The sequence below is a fragment of the Paramisgurnus dabryanus genome, chromosome 19, assembly GCF_030506205.2.
Source record: "Paramisgurnus dabryanus chromosome 19, PD_genome_1.1, whole genome shotgun sequence".
Classification (NCBI taxonomy): domain Eukaryota; kingdom Metazoa; phylum Chordata; class Actinopteri; order Cypriniformes; family Cobitidae; genus Paramisgurnus; species Paramisgurnus dabryanus.
Window position 1 is genome coordinate 8818766 of NC_133355.1, and position 18627 is coordinate 8837392.

General features: G+C 38.4%; 1 protein-coding gene across 1 annotated transcript in view; it reads left to right on the top strand.

The window, feature by feature from the left end:
- Positions 1-14815, top strand: part of kmt2ba (lysine (K)-specific methyltransferase 2Ba) — a 30344-nt gene extending 15529 nt beyond the window's left edge. Inside the window, exons 18-37 of the mRNA XM_065287891.2 lie at positions 1718-1816; positions 1976-2086; positions 2230-2306; positions 2421-2551; positions 2647-2729; positions 2819-2953; positions 3037-3195; positions 3275-3392; positions 3482-3560; positions 4926-5086; positions 5168-5317; positions 5412-7719; positions 9616-9732; positions 9825-9946; positions 11049-11177; positions 11674-11926; positions 12044-12151; positions 12237-12320; positions 12415-12544; positions 13168-14815. Of these exons, the coding sequence (XP_065143963.1) occupies positions 1718-1816; positions 1976-2086; positions 2230-2306; positions 2421-2551; positions 2647-2729; positions 2819-2953; positions 3037-3195; positions 3275-3392; positions 3482-3560; positions 4926-5086; positions 5168-5317; positions 5412-7719; positions 9616-9732; positions 9825-9946; positions 11049-11177; positions 11674-11926; positions 12044-12151; positions 12237-12320; positions 12415-12544; positions 13168-13443 (4830 nt within the window). The 3' untranslated portion in view covers positions 13444-14815. The remainder of the gene's footprint in view (positions 1-1717; positions 1817-1975; positions 2087-2229; positions 2307-2420; positions 2552-2646; positions 2730-2818; positions 2954-3036; positions 3196-3274; positions 3393-3481; positions 3561-4925; positions 5087-5167; positions 5318-5411; positions 7720-9615; positions 9733-9824; positions 9947-11048; positions 11178-11673; positions 11927-12043; positions 12152-12236; positions 12321-12414; positions 12545-13167) is intronic.
- Positions 14816-18627: the final 3812 nt, after the last annotated feature.

An 18627-nucleotide genomic window follows, 5' to 3' on the forward strand; every position in this document is an offset into this window, starting at 1 on the left:
TATTTTTTTAAGGTAAAATGTAAGGCAACATTTGTTTAATTATTCCTCATAACATTTTAAAACCACGATCTACAGAACATCACACAAAAATACATTTTGATAACTAAACCTAAAAAAATAACAAAGGTAATCCTGCCTTGGAAACTCCGGCTACAATTACGTGTTTTTATTTAATTTGGAGATAGCGCGTCAAAGCAGTCATGACCAAAAAAACCCGACAAATGAGAAATGACAAATAATTTGTGATTGTGACTGTAAATGATAAAAACTAATCTTTATTTACAATTCATTAAACGTTAATTTATAACAAGAAAAACACTGAAATTAATGATTATATAGACACTACGCGTTATTATTTAGCGCAGAAATACCTGCTTGCTTGCTTTGACTTTGATCATCTCTGTATTCACTTTAGATACAGAAAGACCGGATGATATTATTTATTTCAGGAATCTCTTTGCTATAATTTGAAAGTGAACACCGACTGACCATAATATTAAATCACAAGAAAGACATTCGTGTCAGGCAGAAATAGGTTCGGTGCAGATACTAGTTTCCGTTTCATCACCGAAATAAAAAAAAAACGGCTTACCTGTTTTGTAGTTTAACTTTAAGATAGACAATATATGTTTTAAATACATTTTAAAAACTTATACTCGTCGAAAAACATCCGTTTTTTAATGTTTAGTTTGATGAACTCCTAAATATGAGACGCAGAGCACCTAACCGTTCGGCTAAATTACATGCGCAAGCATGGCCAGCACGCAATAGCGCAACATCGATACAACGAAAAGCTATCCAAAATTTACATACTTAAATTAGATGGGAATTTACGTTTATAATAAATACATTTTTTTTTTAATAAAATAAGGTCAGAAGTAACAAAGTGCAGAACAAATATGCAAAATGCCTCAAGTGCACGGAAACAAAACACAAGCCAAATAGTTAAATCAGATAACCCAAAGTGATTTATAAATAAAATAAAATATAGAAATTATTAAAAGAACGAAAGACATAGTTTAATTTGCCAGCTTTGTCTTTTAAATGTCGAAACAAAGAGGCAAGGCTTTAATAACATAGAGACCTCTTATGGACGTGAAGTCCGGTCACAGGGGTTGTTGGATTTATTAACGCATTTTAAAAATATTTATTGAAAGCTGCTACTTCACATATTATTTGCAGCATTATCATAATATGCAGTATATTAATATATTGTGAGAAAGCTGTTATATGTGAAATCAGATAATGTGTGCACCCATACGGCCAAAATTAAATGATCCTCATTTCATAACACATCTGCGACGATTCGACTATGAGATTGGTAGTCGAATCCGGCTTCTCCTATCGATGCATCGAATCTTCAACTATTCGGGGTCACCCCTACTGAAGAGTCAAATTTTAAATAGAAAAAATATCAAAACTCTTTTGTAATTTTTTTTGCGCGATGTTAATGGTCTAATCAGATTCAATGGATTGTGCTAAGCTATGCTAAAAGTGCTAGCGCTACACCCAGAGATCGGCTGAATGGATTCCAAAATGGTAAAAATCAAATGTTTAACTCTAGGGGAGCTGGAAAATGAACATTTAAAAAAAAAAAGTGGAATGTCCTTTTAAGATGAAAGTAAACTAAATAAATGTTAAAGAAAGTTTGAAAGGAACCATGTCATAAAATGCTTTATTGGACTGCAGTAGATTTTCTTTGTATCTGTCTGAGCAGTGTAAGGCTTGTCCGGATTTGGAGATTGGAAAGTTGCAGTCTGTCTGTTGTCTACATCTTGTGGAGCAGAAGTTGGAGAAGGACCTGTACGCCTCTCTGGTGAGACATCTGGAATGTTCTTATACCATGTATAGCTTTCATCTGATCCAGATCTGACTTTTACATAACAATGTCTAAATTCACAAAGCTCTTTAAATCATTGTGGACACTTTATTTTTTATAAAACATTGTTAATTAGAGTTTACATTGTCCTTTCAGAAAGCATTTCATGAGGATGTGGTGACAGTCATGGTGGATAGACTGAAAAATGAGGAATATTATTCAGAGGAGCTGAAGCTCACCAGTCAAGCCAAGATGAATTATATAAAGGCAAAAAACATTTGTGGCTCTTATGGGAATTTTTAGCTCAACTGTCATTTTAATGCAACACTTGTATAAGTTATAGTTGCGGGTTGTAAAACTTTATTTTGGTGTAAATTTTACTTTCATTTATATAATCAATCCCTTTGCAGGTAGTACAAGAAGTATTTTGCTGGTTTAACAGTCAGGACCCCAAAACATGGAACTCTCATATGCAAGAATTACCAAGGTATAAATTAAATTTTGTATTTTAAAATCAATAATCTTTTAAAGTTTTGCATTCACGTCTTTAATTTTGGGACATTCATAAGATAACGTGCCTATCCCCCTTTTTACTTCTTAGTGGTATGCTTCCCGGTGCAGTAATTCCTCCAAGTGATGAGCACAGTTATGCACAATGGCTCAAAACGCAAGACTGCACCACTGTCAGGCCAGAGGAGGATCAAGAAAACCTTCAATCGCATGGATCACAAGGTAAATGCATGTGTTGCTATCTAAATGACTTGTGCAATTCTCTTGTTTGTATCTTTATTTATGTTTAACTATTTTATATATCATTAACCACACAGACATGCAGAAGTCAAACATTCAATCTTTTGTGGATGAAAGGCAGTGCTCTCTCTGCCAGCAGAATGGAGATGCAAAACCAAATGTATGTGAATCTTCAAACGGTTCTGTGATCAGAGATAAGCATCATATTAGGCCCGTTTGAGTTATTTTTTCACTGTCTTGTACGTGTAGGATGCTGGTAGGCTGCTGTATATTGGGCAGAATGAATGGGTTCATGTGAACTGCTGCGTGTGGTCAGCAGAAGTGCAGGAGGTCAAAGGAGCATTGATGCATGTCCACAGTGCCGTCACCAGGGGACGTTTCATGGTTGGTATCTTAAGTCTCTTTTTGTAAATGATTAATGTAATAAGTCATTTACTTTTTACTAAATGGTTTACTCTCTTTCTCAGCGCTGTGAGCGTTGTGGCCAGGCGGGGGCGACTGTGGGCTGCTGTCTTAGCTCATGTCAGAGTAACTACCACTTCATGTGTGCTCGCATTAGCAACTGTGTCTTCCAGACCGACAAAAAAGTCTACTGTTACAAACACCGTGACCTCATCAACAACAAGGTGTGACCCCGTGTTTGAAGTGTTTGTACATTTTATTGTATAATTGAAGTGAAGTAAACAGTCTTTCTTCTTTCCGTAGATTGAGCAAGGCAACGCGTTTGAAGTTCTCAGGAGGGTCTATGTAGATTTTGATGGAATCAATCTCCGAAGGAAGTTTTTAACGGGCTTGGAGCCGGAGACCATCAATGTGATGATTGGTGAGTGAAGTGATGCTGTTTATATTATGCCTTGTTGATGTGTTAGTAGAAAAAGTATTAACCATGTGTTATGTTTAATTACCATGCAGGATCTTTACATGTTCAAAAAGTTGGTGTTCTGACAGAGCTGTCTGCAAATTCAGATAAATTATATCCAGTTGGTTATCAGTAAGTTGACTGAATTTAAAAAAAATATTTACTTAACCTAAAATTCCCTAGCTTTTAGAGGCTGTTTACAGCTGGTATCAAGATGCATTTTGGTCGATCGGCTCATAAGTGGACGACCCTAAATACAGGTGTAAACGTGGTGTGGAACATTTTAAGCTCTTCCACATTCAGAGGTAGTCGAAAACGCATTCAACCGGATTGCTTTTGTGGTGTAGGACACTCATGTGGTCGAATGTGTTTGAGCAGCCAAGTAAGATCGCCTACTCTCCGCCTATTGATCCAATGTGATGTACTGAGCACAATGTTTGTACATCGGACCTAATATTAGTGCGTGTCAATTTAAAGGGACACACCACTTTTTTGAAAATGTGCTCATTTTCCAGCTCCTCTAGAGTGAAACTTTTGATTTTTACAGTTTTGGAATCCATTCAGCCGATCTTCGGGTTTGCCGATACCACTTTTAGCGTAGCTTAGCATAATCCATTGAATCTGATTAGACCATTAGCATCGTGCTCAAAAATGACCAAATAGTTTCGATATTTTTCCTAATTAAAACTTGATTCTTCTGTAGTTACATCGTGTACTAAGACTGACAGAAAATTTAAAGTATTGATTTTCTAGGCCGATATGGCTAGGAATTATCATCTCATTTCGGCATAATAATCAAGGACTTTGCTGCCTACCATGGCTGCAGAAGGCACAATGATATTTCGCAGCGCCTGAAAATACTCCCCTTGGTTACTTTTAATAGTTGGGGACTATTTTCGGGCACTGCGTAATATCATTGTGCCTCCTGCAGCCATGGTACATCAGCAAAGTCCTTGATTATTACGCCAGAATGAGAGTGTAGTTCCTAGCCATATTGGCCTAGAAAATCGCAAATTTTAATTTTCTGTCAGTCTTAGTACATGATGTAACTACAGAAGAGTCAAGTTTTAAACAGGAAAAATATCGAAACTCGATATAAATAAAAATAAACTTTGGTTATTTTTGAGTGCGATGCTAATGGTCTAATCAGATTCAATGGATTATGCTAAGCTATGCTAAAAGTGGTACAGCCAGACCCAGAGATTGGCTGTATGTTTTAAAAAATAGTGTAGTGTGTCTTTAAATCTGTCATTGCTCCCGCTCACATTTAAACGAAAGTGAAGGACTCTCCCACAGACCACCACCTCAAAGTAATCAGGTCAAAAGTGTACAAAAGAGGCCGATTAAAATACCAGGTGTAGACGTAAATGTGTCTCTCTCGTCCACTTGTGATCCGATCGACCAAAACTTAATACCAAGTTTAAACAGCCCCGGAGAGATCTGAAAGAGATATTGGGGAAAGGAGTTCCTTGTTCTCATCTTTTGATGTGATCTCAGATGTTCAAGGTGGTATTGGAGCACTGTTGACCCACGAAGACAATGCCGATACACTTGTAAAATCACAGAGATGCGACCATCATCCCGGTGCAAAACTGGTTACTCCATGGTGAATCAGGAAGAAAATCATACAATCGTGCACAGCCCAAGAGCACATACAGGTATATAAATGTGTACAGTGTTTTTTAGCACTTTATTTAGTGCTTTAGTGGTGTGAAATTGTTGTCTCATTTGTCTCATAGATGAGGATGCCACTGACAGTGAGCATTTTTCACCTGGGCTGTCTCCCACAACCCCGCCTAAGACCAAACAAGACTCCGTTTCTAAGACACCTGGGTATCCACATAGCAGGAGACCAGCAGGGGGAATGTTCAGACCATTGCCTTCCCCAGGTGAGATTGTTCCCTCCGTTTTTTTCAACGATTACCAAAAACATAAAACTTTAAGCAGCATTTATTTAAAATCAAGTATCTTGTTTTTCCAAAGGAAATGCGGTTTCCACATCCCATCATATTTTGACCATAAGCGACCTTGATGAGACACGACGGCCAACGAGGAGGCTCTCTACACGTAGCCGAAATGCCTCTCCTCCCTCTGCTGTCCTTCCGGGTCCAATGACTTTACGTTCAGGTGGCGCTGTTCACCCTAGGTCACTTTCGTTTAGCCCCCCTGCCTCACCACTTGGTGCAACCGAGAACCTTGTCAGCTTCACCCCACCTCGACGAAGAAGAAGGCCTCCCTCGTTGTCTCGCTCTAACTCCACCTCCTCAGGGCCCTCTCCCCCGAAAGGAGCTCTCCAAACGGCAAACTCTTCTTGGTCTATCCGCCAATCTCCAAGGCTTCAACAGCCTTCCAAAATCCCACTACTTAAATCTACAGAGGTGGATCAGGAACTGATTTCAGCGCACTTTGATCCAGACACAGATGTGGCTGTGGCCTCGGTGCTAAACGCAAAACTAGAATTCGACGAGGCTTTGCTTAATGAAAATGTGGCATTGCACTGTGAAGGTGAGGATGATGCAAAAGAAATCAATGAAGGAGCAGATAAGGATGTGACTCGACCCGAAGATTTTTGCATGAGGGACATGTCGACTTCAGAGGCGCAAATGGGTGCAGACTCGGTTGACGAGGATGCTGACAATTACCTAAATTTTAATCGCACAGTAGTGGTCTGTGAAGGTGCCAAAAACTCTTCACATGTAGGTCTCCCTGTCCGTCCTAACTCAGGGTCCATCTCACAGCTGGATGGGGCTGACAATGATTCGGAGAGTGACACGGGTGAAGCAAACGCAGAGAACGATACTCAGGAAGTAGAGAATAGTAGTATTAGTAGTCGGGATACTGAGCCATTAAAATGCACCAGTCCAAACAAGGGCAGGTCCCTTGGCAACGGGCAGCTAGTTTGCACACCATCATCCCCAACATCTGTCGAAAATCCATGTACGGCTGATTTTATTGATCAGAATGCTGAATTGGAGGCCATGGAGCAGGTCTGTGAAGAACAGGAAGTTCATGAAGAAACTTTGTTACAGGAAAGTGAGAACTTGATTGTTGTTTCCAACGCTGATGGATCTAGTCAAGAAGAAGCATCCATCACAGAAGGAGGACTACAAGATCAGAAATCATCTCCGACAACCACAAACAGTGATCTTGTTACGGCTCAGGAGGACGTCTTGTTGGATAGTGAATCAAAAGAGATCTTCCTTGATGACGTTAGTGGAAATTTTATATCTGCTATTGAAGATCGGGATTTGAATGCGGGTGGTTCTGGAGAAATATGTGATTCCTCATCCATGATCTCATTAAACAAGGATGGATCTCTTTTAAAAGGTTTATCCCCAGCTAGTTCTGTAAATAATGCTAGAAATGTTGCCATCAAGTCAATCCCACCCACAAAAAGACGCTATGTCACTATACAACCTGGAATGCAGGCCAATGCTTTCAAGATGGCCATGCCTGTTGTCTCCTCCATGCCGTATTCTGTTCCTGTCACTGTTGTTTCAGCTTCTCCTGTTATCTCCGTTAATCCACACGTGACTCCGCTTGCTTCCCCCCAAGTTGTAATCAATGGCTTTGCAGCGCAGCCGAAGGAAACCACAAGGGGTCGTACCATCGCCATACGCATTGCCAACCCTAAACAGGTCACAGGACAGCAGGGTTTAACCGGTTCCCCTTCATCACCTCAGGTTCTGCTGGTTAACCGCGCAGGACAGATTCTGGTGAAAAACCCGCAGACTAACACCTACCAAATACCGAACCCCAATTCCCCCTCATATACACAGATCAGCCAGATTGCCAAGATACTCCACAGCGGTAATATTATCCAACGACCAGTCCCTAAGGTTACAGTCATACCCGTTCCTCAGGGTAGTCTCGGCAGAAGCCCAACAACACGTATTATATCTTATAACAGCAATGGAGCCACACAGGCGACCCAAGTGTTGATCCGCAGTGTCAGACAACCCGGAGACAGGACTGATGGGGAACCTCCCAAAAACGTCTCGCCGCGTGAGAGTGCTCAAAAGGAAATGGCCCAGGCGATAATAGACAAGGCAATGGCAAGCCATCGAGAAACATTAAGTCCGACAGTCACTCCCTACCTCAATGAAAACCTCTCTACTGAGTCATGTAAAGCTCAATCTCATCTGCGGGGTCAGCCGAACATTTTGACCAGCTACCGGCCTCTGGTCAGGGTCAAGAGGGTGTCCTCAGTCACCGATCGTATTGGTGTGAAAAAATGCCGGACTGACTTCATGGACCACCCGACCTCTAGTTCCCAGGATGACCTCAACAGGCAAGGACCAATATTTGTCAGATATGAATTAGTAACCTTTTCTAGTCATCATGACCCTAATCCAGTCTACACAATACAGTTCATTTAGTTTTTGAACATTACTGTTGCCTCCCTTATTTTTAAAGGATTAGTCCATTTTCTTAAAAAAAATCCAGATAATTTACTCACCACCATGTCATCCAAAATTTTGATGTCTTTCTTTGTTCAGTCGAGAAGAAATAATGTTTTTTGAGGAAAACATTCCAGGATTTTTCTCATTTTAATGGACCCCAACACTTTTTTTTATTCAGTTTCAAAGGACTCTAAACGATCTCAAATGAGGCATAAGGGTCTTATCTAGCGAAACGATTGTCATTTTTAAAAAAGAAAAAGAAAAAATATGCACATTTAAACCACAACTTCTCATCTTCCTCCGGTCCTGTGATGCGCCAGTGGGACCTCACGTAATACGTCATCACGTCAAGAGGTCACGGATGACGTATCGAAACTATGCCCCCAGTGATTACAAGTGTAGAGAAAGAGGACCGTTCCGACGTTGTTGTATGCCGAATGATAAGAATAAATGTCTTTGTGTCAGTTTATTGTTTAAAATGGTCCGCAAATGTGTGTTTCATATATGTAACACGCAGAGATGTATAGTAACGAAGTAGAACTACTTCACTACTGTACTTAAGTACTAAAAGACAGTATCTGTACTCTACTGAAGTATTATTTTTTTCTCCTACTTCCACTTTTACTTCAGTACATTTTTTCTTTGAGTTTAATACTTTTACTCCAATACATTTTTTATGTGCTGCATAGTTACTCGTTACTCTCAAATGTTACGAATCATGGTCACATGGTGGTCTGAACCAATTGGAGATAGTAAAGGGCGACCCCTCCCAACCTCTCACTCACAAATATGAGCCAGGGTTGTTGACAAATGTGAAGCGAAGAGAGAACCAAAGTGCGCGAGAAAGACAGAGAGAGAGAGAATGCGCAAGAAAGGGCGAGTGTGCGTGAAAGAAGGAAACCTAAATTCAATGAAACACCTTGTACCTTTACCTATTACCATTTTATCGACTAATATTTCATTAATTCTGAATTCTCTATCGCCATATCAGTTAAATTAATCTGAATTATCTGAACATTCATGTCCTTGTACTCCTGCTACAGCCAAAGGAATTGTAAGTGTCCTTTAGCTTAAACATTTGAAATAATATAAACAATATTATATTCAAACTTTTGACTGTTTTCTTTAATAACTACATTACACAATACTTGTACTTTTACTTTCAGTACTTGAGTAGTATATTTTAAAATAAACTACTTGCAATACTTAAGTACAAAGCATGTTTAATACTTTAGTACTTCCACTTAAGTGCTGTGCTTAAAGAGCACTTCAACTTCTACTCAAGTCACTTTTTTGATAGAGCACTTGTACTTTTACTCAAGTCTGGGTCGCTAGTACTTTATACATCTCTGGTAACACGTGACCTTTCAACGGCATTACGCAATTACGTGAGGCCGCGCTGGCGCGTCACACAGCCAGAGAAAGAAGAGAAGTTGTGGTTTAAAAGTGCATATTTTTCTTTTTCTTGTCAAACATGACGATTGTTTCGCTAGATAAGACACTTATGCCTCGTTTGGGATCGCTTAGAGTCTTATAAAACTGCAATTTTAAACTGCACTAAGTGTTGGGGTCCATTAAAATCCATTAAAATGTGGAAAATCCTGGAATGTTTTCCTCAAAAAACATAATTTCTTCTCGACTGAACAAAGAAAGACATCAACATTTTGGATGACATGGTGGTGAGTAAATTATCTGGATTTTTTTAAAGAAAATTGACTAATCCTTTAACGTTTCGGTTAAGTACTCTATGGTATACTGACATATAATTGTTTTCTGATGTGTAGATCAAACAAGGTCAGAATAAAGACCCCAAGTGTCAAAGATGTCATCGACTTGGACAACCCAGATGTAGGGTCTCCCAAACTCCCAAAGCATGAGGCCAAGTTTGTTGAACCAGAGAGGTTAGTAATGATGCTGATGATGACGATTTAAAAATCACATCATGCATTCAGTAACTTTCTTTTCTTAAAATCTTTTCTCTATGTATTTTTAGAAAGACTCCAGATGAATTGGAGACCAATAGAGCACAGGGAAGAGACACACGAGACCGCAGCAAATCCCAGCAGTGTATGAATTCAAAACATGGTGACTCTTCTGACTGGGCTCCCTATGCAGGTGCAGTAGTATTTAAAGATTAGAACAAGTTTGGAACAACAACATTTAGGGGCGGTTTCCCGGTCAGGGCTTATACTAGTCCTAGACAAAATGAATGTTTGAGATGCCTTCATTTGAAAATGTTTTGCACTGACATCTTAACTAATATCAGTGCCATTGTCTTGTCTCAAGATTCACACAAGTAATTTTTTTTGGTGAGGTATGTTTGTAAAAACTACTTAAGTGTCCTAATATTACTAAGGCCTAGTCCTGGATTAATCTAAACCCTGTCCAGGAAACTGCCCCTTTGTCAATTAATTAGTAATTATTAGTAAATGACTAAATTGCCTTTTTTGACATTAACTCTTTCACCGCCAGCGTTTAAAAAAAAAGTTGCCAGCCAGCGCCAGCGTTTTTCATGATTTTCACAAAAGTTTAATGTCTTCCAGAAAATGTTCTTCTTCAAATATATAAACATACAATATACCAAATGAAAGAACAGACACTCTGCTTTCAAACAAAAAAAACCGTTTCATCCTACCTTCAGTGGTTATTTTGTAATCAGCTTTTGAATATGGGTAGGTTTCTGCAAAAACACCACATTTTGAGCAAAAAGCAGAGATAATTCCATTTTTGTGACGGACTTTTCATAGAGATCCCATTTAGAGCGATCTTTAAAACAGACACGGACATGCAGCAGTTTGCCATAGGGCAATACTTCCGGGTTTAAAAAGTTGCGGAAGGGCCTAGTGGATAATAGCGGTATTGCGGAAAGACGGAAAAACTCGTCATTGGTGGGGAAGCATTTTCTCTTGATTGATGAGATATCTCGTCAATGGCGGGGAAAGAGTAAAGTCAGAATCATAGTAATGCATCAACAGTGAACTAATGTCTTGATCACAATGTAAAACCAATCATCAAAGTATTTGCAAAGCCAATTTCCTGTGGATCAGTTTTTTAAGCATTGTCTAAACAACACAAAGGTCATGGGTTTCTATCCCCATACATACTGAAGTAAAAATTAATAAATGTATTAAATTAATGAAAGATTTAATGCATTGGAAAACATCTGCTAAATGCATAAATATAAATTGTGTTGATCAAACTGCATCTATAATTTTAGGTTGGAGCTCAGATGAAGATTCTCCATCACCTGGCACACGGGACAAGTGTTTCAATCAATATCAGCCTCGCCTGCGCTTTCAAATAACAAGTGATGATGGGTTCTTCATTGAAGCGGACAGCATGGATGGTTGGTATTGAGTAAACCATACTTGTACAAAAAGCTATTGGGTTATATTATAATTATATTTACTTATATGTGACCAAAAAATCACTCATTAGGGTATATTTTGAGATACATAATCTGCTGAATAGCTGAATCCATAAACTTTTCATGTATGTATGGTTGTTAGGATAGGAGAATATTTGGCTGAGATGCAACTAAAAAAATAGTGAGAAATTTGCTTTAAGTTGTCCAAATGGAGTTATTAGCAACTGCATCCACTCACAAAATAAATTGTTGATATTTACAGTTGGAAATTAACAAAATATTTTTATGGAACATAAAGCAATATCTTTACATATTTAATTTTTTTGCCATAAAATAATTTTGACCCATACAATGTACAGTATTTTTGGCTCTTGCTACAAATATACCCGTTATACTTGGTTTTGTAGTCTCATATGTTTTATAGAAAGACCTGTGAATGTTTCTCCTAATCGCTTTTCTGTGCTGTGATCTTCAGTGGCGTGGAAAGCTGTGGTTGATGGTGTCCAGGAGGCACGTATAGGCTTCCGAATGGAGCACTTGCCCTTTACGAAGGTGAGCGGGGCCAGGGTTTTGGGCATCCTTCATGATGCCGTTCTCTTCCTGCTGGAGCAGCTGCAGGGCGCTGACCTCTGCCAGCAGCATCGCTTTCGTTTCCACCACCACGAAAACATGGAAGAGGAGCTGCCCATTAACCCCAGTGGCTGTGCCCGTGCTGAGGTCTATGAGCGGTACGTATATACGGACTTTGTGTCTCTGCATTGTAATGAATGTTATTAACGGTTGACTTTATTTGACCAGTGTAATTTTGGTTTAAAATTAAAAATGGTTTCTGCTTTACCCTTCAGAAAATCTACCTTTGACATGTTTAATTTCCTGGCGTCGCAGCACCGAAAGCTTCCAGAGTCTCGGCCTTGCGATGATGAAGAGGATGATGTTATGCTCAAATCCAGCAGGTATGAATATCAAATATCAGAATATCAAAACCGATGAGTAATATTAAATTTTAACATGCATGACTTTCCTCCAATTTCGTTTCAGACGGGCTACAAGTACTGAGTTACCAGTGGCGATGAGGTTCAGACACTTGGAGAAAACCTCTAAAGAAGCTGTAGGAGTTTACAGGTAACATCTGTTCATCCTTGTAAAAGGCGAAAAGACAAAATGTGTCTCTGTAAAAATGAAGATATTAACTCTTTGTTATACTTTCTCTTCATAGATCCGATATTCATGGTCGTGGTCTTTTCTGCAAGAGGAACATTGAGGCCGGAGAGATGGTGATCGAGTATGCTGGTAACGTCATCCGCTCTGTTCTCACAGACAAACGGGAAAAATACTACGACAGCAAGGTATGCTCTAGTGTGTTATTAACTCTTTCACCGCCAGCGTTTTTTAAAAAAGTTGCCAGCCAGCGCCAGCGTTTTTCATGATTTTCACCAAAGTTTAATGCCTTCCGGAAAATGTTCTTCTTTTAATATATAAACATACAATAATACCAAATGAAAGAACAGACCCTCTGCTTTCAAACAAAACAATAAAAACGTTTCATCCTACCTTCAGTGGTTCTTTTGTAATCAGCTTTCGAATATGGGTAGGTTTCTGAAAAAACACCACATTTTGAGCAAAAAGCCGAGATAATTACATTTTTGTGACGGACTTTTCATAGAGATCCCATTCAGAGCGATCTTTAAAACAGACACGGACATGCAGCCGCTTGCCATAGGGCAATACTTCCGATTTTAAAAAGTTGCGATAATAGCGGTATTGCGGAAAGACTGAAAATCTCGTCATTGGCATGGGAGCGTTTTCTCTTGATTGACGAGATATCTCGTCAATGGCGGCGAAAGAGTTAAAGATGGGTTGCATTGAAAAATATTTGTTTTTCAGTTCTCAGATCTGTTTTTGTTTTATGATGACTAAAGTTTCTTTCCTTAACCTGCCCTACATTGCTATTTTCACTCTTTCTCTGAAGGGCATCGGCTGTTACATGTTTCGCATTGACGATTTTGACGTGGTGGACGCCACCATGCACGGCAACGCAGCGCGTTTCATCAACCACTCATGTGATCCTAACTGCTACTCGCGAGTGATCAACGTGGATGGCGAGAAGCACATCGTAATCTTCGCATTGAGGAAGATTTATCGCGGAGAGGAGCTCACCTACGACTACAAGTTCCCCATCGAAGATGCCGACAGCAAATTGCACTGTAACTGTGGGGCGCGTCGTTGCAGACGCTTTCTTAATTGATGTGTTTCCGCCATCACGATGTAATTTTTTGAAGGAAAGAACCCATATGTTGAGTGCTAAAGAGTTTAATGTATGCTGAAGAAACATATAGAAAGCATAGACCAGCATGTCATGATTGGTTATCTGTTATGAGCTGACCCTATCAGCCATGCTGTTTCTTACATCTGGACTTGTTTTGCCTACGTCCAGTGCTTTAGCTTAAAATATATTTGCATTCGGCTGAATGATTTGCCTTTTTTGTCGTCTCCCATCTATACTCTGCTTTTTCCCAGCATGCCTTTCAAAGCTCGGGTCACTTCGGGTATGTCTGTTATTAGGCTGATGGGTTTGTGTGCTATTGTACAGTGGTTTTTATAGTAGAAAATACCCTGAGGTTTTAAAAGGGTTTGATTATTTTTGCTACTGATTTAGAGATGGGTCATCCTTAACAGCACCTTAATAATCCTTGCTCTTTTCCCCAAACATATTATTAGCACTGTATATATTAACCAAAACAATCTTGTGTTTTCAATAAGCAGTTTTTCCACCGAGACTCTTAGGTGGTTTTGTTAATATTTACATTGTATATTTCTCCTTGTGGTATTTTTTATACGAGTGCAGGTGAATACATCACATTTTAGCAGGATTGAATTCCTCTTACTGTGCAACATAGATTTTAATTTAAGTTAGAAAACATTTGCTCTGAATGCTTATAAACATAAGGCAGCATTTATAGCTTGGGTCATGTCTAAAAATTTTGCTCGTTCATGTGCAGTTAAGTGGTACTATGGATGTGATTAGGACTTACCTAATCCCAATTCATAATTGATTTTATGTGTTTTTTTTTTACTGTCTTTTCAGAGAGTCTTGTAATTTTTCACGTATTAGGATCGTTTGTGCTATGTTAAGTTAATCCCTATTTATGATAAACTTTATATGAATCTGGGGAACAACATGCACAAGTATTAATGGACATATACTGAAACATACTAATATGGGCCTGCTTTCATCTGTTTTTGGGTTGACTACCTCAGTAGCTCAGTACACCAGTGATAGCTAGTGAAGTGCAAACAATAACTTAAATGATGTTGGGATAATCCCACGCTAGCTTTGATTTTATGCAATGTGACTGTAGGTCTGTTTGTTCTCTGTTTCTCTAGCCAATTTCCAGACCCCGTTTCCTTATGGTTTTGTACAGAATTGAAGTGTGTTTATATATTTACAAATGAAGACTGAGGCTTTGATTCCATCACTGAATGTGAGGGAGCAGAATTCATCCAACTCAGTGTGAATCTTTGTATATAGTTGTATACAAGAATTTCTAAATCTGTTAAATTTTCTACGCACTTTTTTAATTTATGATGTTCTATACGTAATAAAGATTAAAAAAGTATGAACGAAATATCATGTTTTTGCTTTATTATGTGTAAAATATGCACGTCTGATTGCAGTGAATATTACTGTTGTCAAATTGTAACTTGTATGATCGTCACGTAGCAAATTCTTTAAGGAATTCACGCCACCGAGCGGCCATGTTTGCAACGCCTCCGGCTCGTTATTTTCAGTCCCGCAGGAAAGACGAATATCTCTAAAATTGCGTGCTAAAATCACAATTAAACAACATATTTAGGAACAACAATTTAAATTGACATTAACGCCGTTTCTCGATCGGAAGGCTGCAGCTTTCGTAGGTCGCATTTGCAGGCTGCATACGTCATCAAGCCTGAATGAATTTAGTACACAAAAATAAAACGTTTAGGTTATTTTAAAATAACCACCCTGCAACGTTATGGGAACGTTATTTTATGGTTCCAAAAAATAACCATTAGAGAACTTATGTATAAGTTATATTTAGGATATTTAAAAATAACTACCCTGCAACGTTATGGGAACGTTATTTTATGGTTGCGCAAAAAAAAGAACGTTCCCAGAACGTTATTATTTGGTTCCCAAAAAAATAACCAAAAGATAACCAAAAACTAACGTTAGGGTAACGTTCTGTGTTTGCTGGATAATTCTTGTTAATAGTAATTCATGTTAGTTTATGGTGCATTCGTATACAAAGCTTCCGTGATCGTTAATCTGTTTGATTAAAGAAGCAAAAATAAAAAATAACAGGTGAAAAGACAATTCATTTTGAGGCTGCATGCAAAATCCACTTGGCTCAAAAATCCGAGGGGGGCACGTGCAGTGGCGCCCCCAGGATTGTTTTCATGGGGGGGCACAAAGGGGCCAGTACAAATCTTAGGGTGGCACAATTAAAAAAATTATTATGCCTGAATCTAATGGTCAACAGTTTTCCCATTGCTTTTAATGCTACTTGTATGGTTGTTCTTTCTTATTTATTACTAGTATATGATTTACTAGAGACAAATACAAATAATTTAAAGATCAGATGGTGGAATAGTATTAATCTATCAAAGATGAGTATCGACCGATCATCGTTTGATTTGTGTATTTAAAATACATTATTTTATTACAATGAGTTATATCCAGTGTTATCCAGTTAACATACTGTAATTAAAGTGACATACTTTAGTCCTTAACACGTTTCTAGTCTTCTATAAAGTTTTCTCGACGTGGGCACCAATCTTACCTCTCTCTCTGTCTCTCTCTCTCTCTCTCTCTCTCTCTCTCTCTCTCTCACACACACACAAACACACACACACATACACATACACACAAAGAAGCGTTTGAAGGGAAAAGCGCGTGTTTTCGGCAATTGCGCAGCCCAATTCGCGTCATTGGCATTTCGCATTGCCCCTTGCGAGGACGCGTCTGTCTGATTGCGTCTTTGCATTGACTTTGTATGTAATCTACTCGCGCAAATCGTTGAACTTGCGTTTGGTGAGTATGCCCCATAATGAATGGAAACACATTATTCCCTTCGCGGCACCGCAGGCAGTGAGTACACTGGCAAGAGTAGAGCGAGACCTTCAGCCTATGTGCCGGGCACGGGCGTCATGCACCATTTTTTAAGGGGGCACAGTGTGCACAGCTCACAGAAATGTGTGCATACACAGACATCAAACGAAATATTATAGATTCTTCAGTCTTTTCTATGGCACTTACATTTGTAACAAGCTAAGCGCCCCAGCCTTCATGCAAAAACCTCCAAAACAAAAGTGTTGACTAACTTTTATATCAAATACTATTCAATCGGATTATTGACATATTGACATCATATTTACATCTGAAACGGCATGTTTTGTTTATTTACGTTTTGTTTAATGACTTCTAATTGTGTCATTAATGCATTTTGCAAAACAACTGCATTATCCTATGAAATTAATGTAATTATAAATCCATAAAGTACATAAACAACGAAAATGACATAAGCTATAGCCACGTGATTGATTTTAATGTTCAATAACGATTTGAAACAATATGTTTAGATAAAATTATTAGAGTAACAGACTTTTTTATTAAATGTTACCTCGTATGTGAGCATGTGTGATTCTGCGCCCCCGTGAACTCTGGCGAACTTTGGCGTTGTGCCAAGAAGATAAATCTAGAAATCTCTACTAATATAAAGTCCAGACGGTCACATTTTAAACTATACATTTTCTACACAGAGGAGGTTAACAGCACATTACTGTCCTGGGGTTTGGAAATGTTGTAAGCGTTTCTTAGACGTTTTAATTCCTCAGATAGCCAAATGCAACAGCAAAGCTTGTGAGCGCGCTCCGACGCTGATGACGCCAGAATAAAGAAATTTAACACGATCAAAGTGGCAAAAATGACAAGTGAAAGTGACAATGATGCAGCACAGAATTGATAATATTGCGCATATTAAACAGATTAAAAGACAAGTAACAGATTAATGAATGCTTCTTTGATTTTGAGGTTGCATGCAAAATCCAGTTGGCTCAAAAACCGAGGGTCAGTTTGAATGGGCATGACGTCTCTGGTGCCGGGGTTTAGCCCCGGGTGGCCCCAGCCCAATTTAAACCCTGACAGTGATTATCTAAGTTGAAACAATATGCTTTATATAACCTAGAATTAACTGAGTTTTACTTACTAGTTTGTGAGTTTCTTCTGTAATGCATGCAATGGCTGAACAGGAGCGAACAGGACGTCACGTGTACGTCACATGGATGGTAGTGCGGCTGCGCGTAATCGCGGGTAAAGGAGAGGGGAGGGGTTAAGGTTGTATTCTATTTAACACATTATACAAATGTATTTTATTTTTTTACATAGCTTTTAGTGTACATTTTAATGAATACATATTACTACTATTATTTCAATCTAAAAATCTCAAAAAAAAAAAATTTTTTTTTAAAATCTCATTCTGTTTGGGGGGGCCACTGGGGGGGCCAGTGACTTTTATGGGGGGGGCGCGGACCCCCCTGGCCCCCCCTTGGGGGCGCAACTGGGCATGTGTCCCCTCAGTTTCAATGGGCATGACTCCTCTGTGTCTAACTGTACCATTGGATCCTTTAACTATAACTTAAATCTCAATCTTGAAATCTTGCTATATCCAAAATTGTTACAGATATAGCCTGGCTAATGTCAAGATCCATTTCCATTATAATTTGTTCTATGTTCACCAATTGCAAAAAATATAATATAATATAAAACGAGTATTTACATGCAAAAACCTTTATCCCAAATGCTTTCGATATGTAAATTTTTTTCAGTATCCTACATGTACGTGTATACCATGGGGTAACCCATCACCTTTGAGCTGGTAATGTCATACACCAAGTGGGGTTTTTGTATACCGGTATTCAAATAAAAAAAATAAAGGCAATCATCCATAAACTATTCATACACATTTGATCAATTTTACACAATATGGCAAAAATATCTTTAAAATATATTTGTTACAATATTTTTCCTTTTTTTTTGCAATTTTGAAATATATTTTAAAAATAAATACATTTTAAGCATTACAAAAAGATTTAGCCCTCCATATATTTCAATCCAAGGAAATATATTCACGCTGCATTGGAATAAAAACTTCCTATGTTATGAACGTGTAAACAACAGTTTTAAAAGGTTACAATTTAATATATTTTCAACTTCAAAAATATACTTTGAACTTGTATTTAGCATATATTTAAAATCTTTTTTTGCCTAAGAGTACATTTTTGCTAATATGGGATGTAAAATTAGAAACGTACTTGCTTGCCTTGAAATATATGTTGATATATGAAGGTTAAAAATAAATATATTTCCGAATTAAAATATATTCAATTGAGC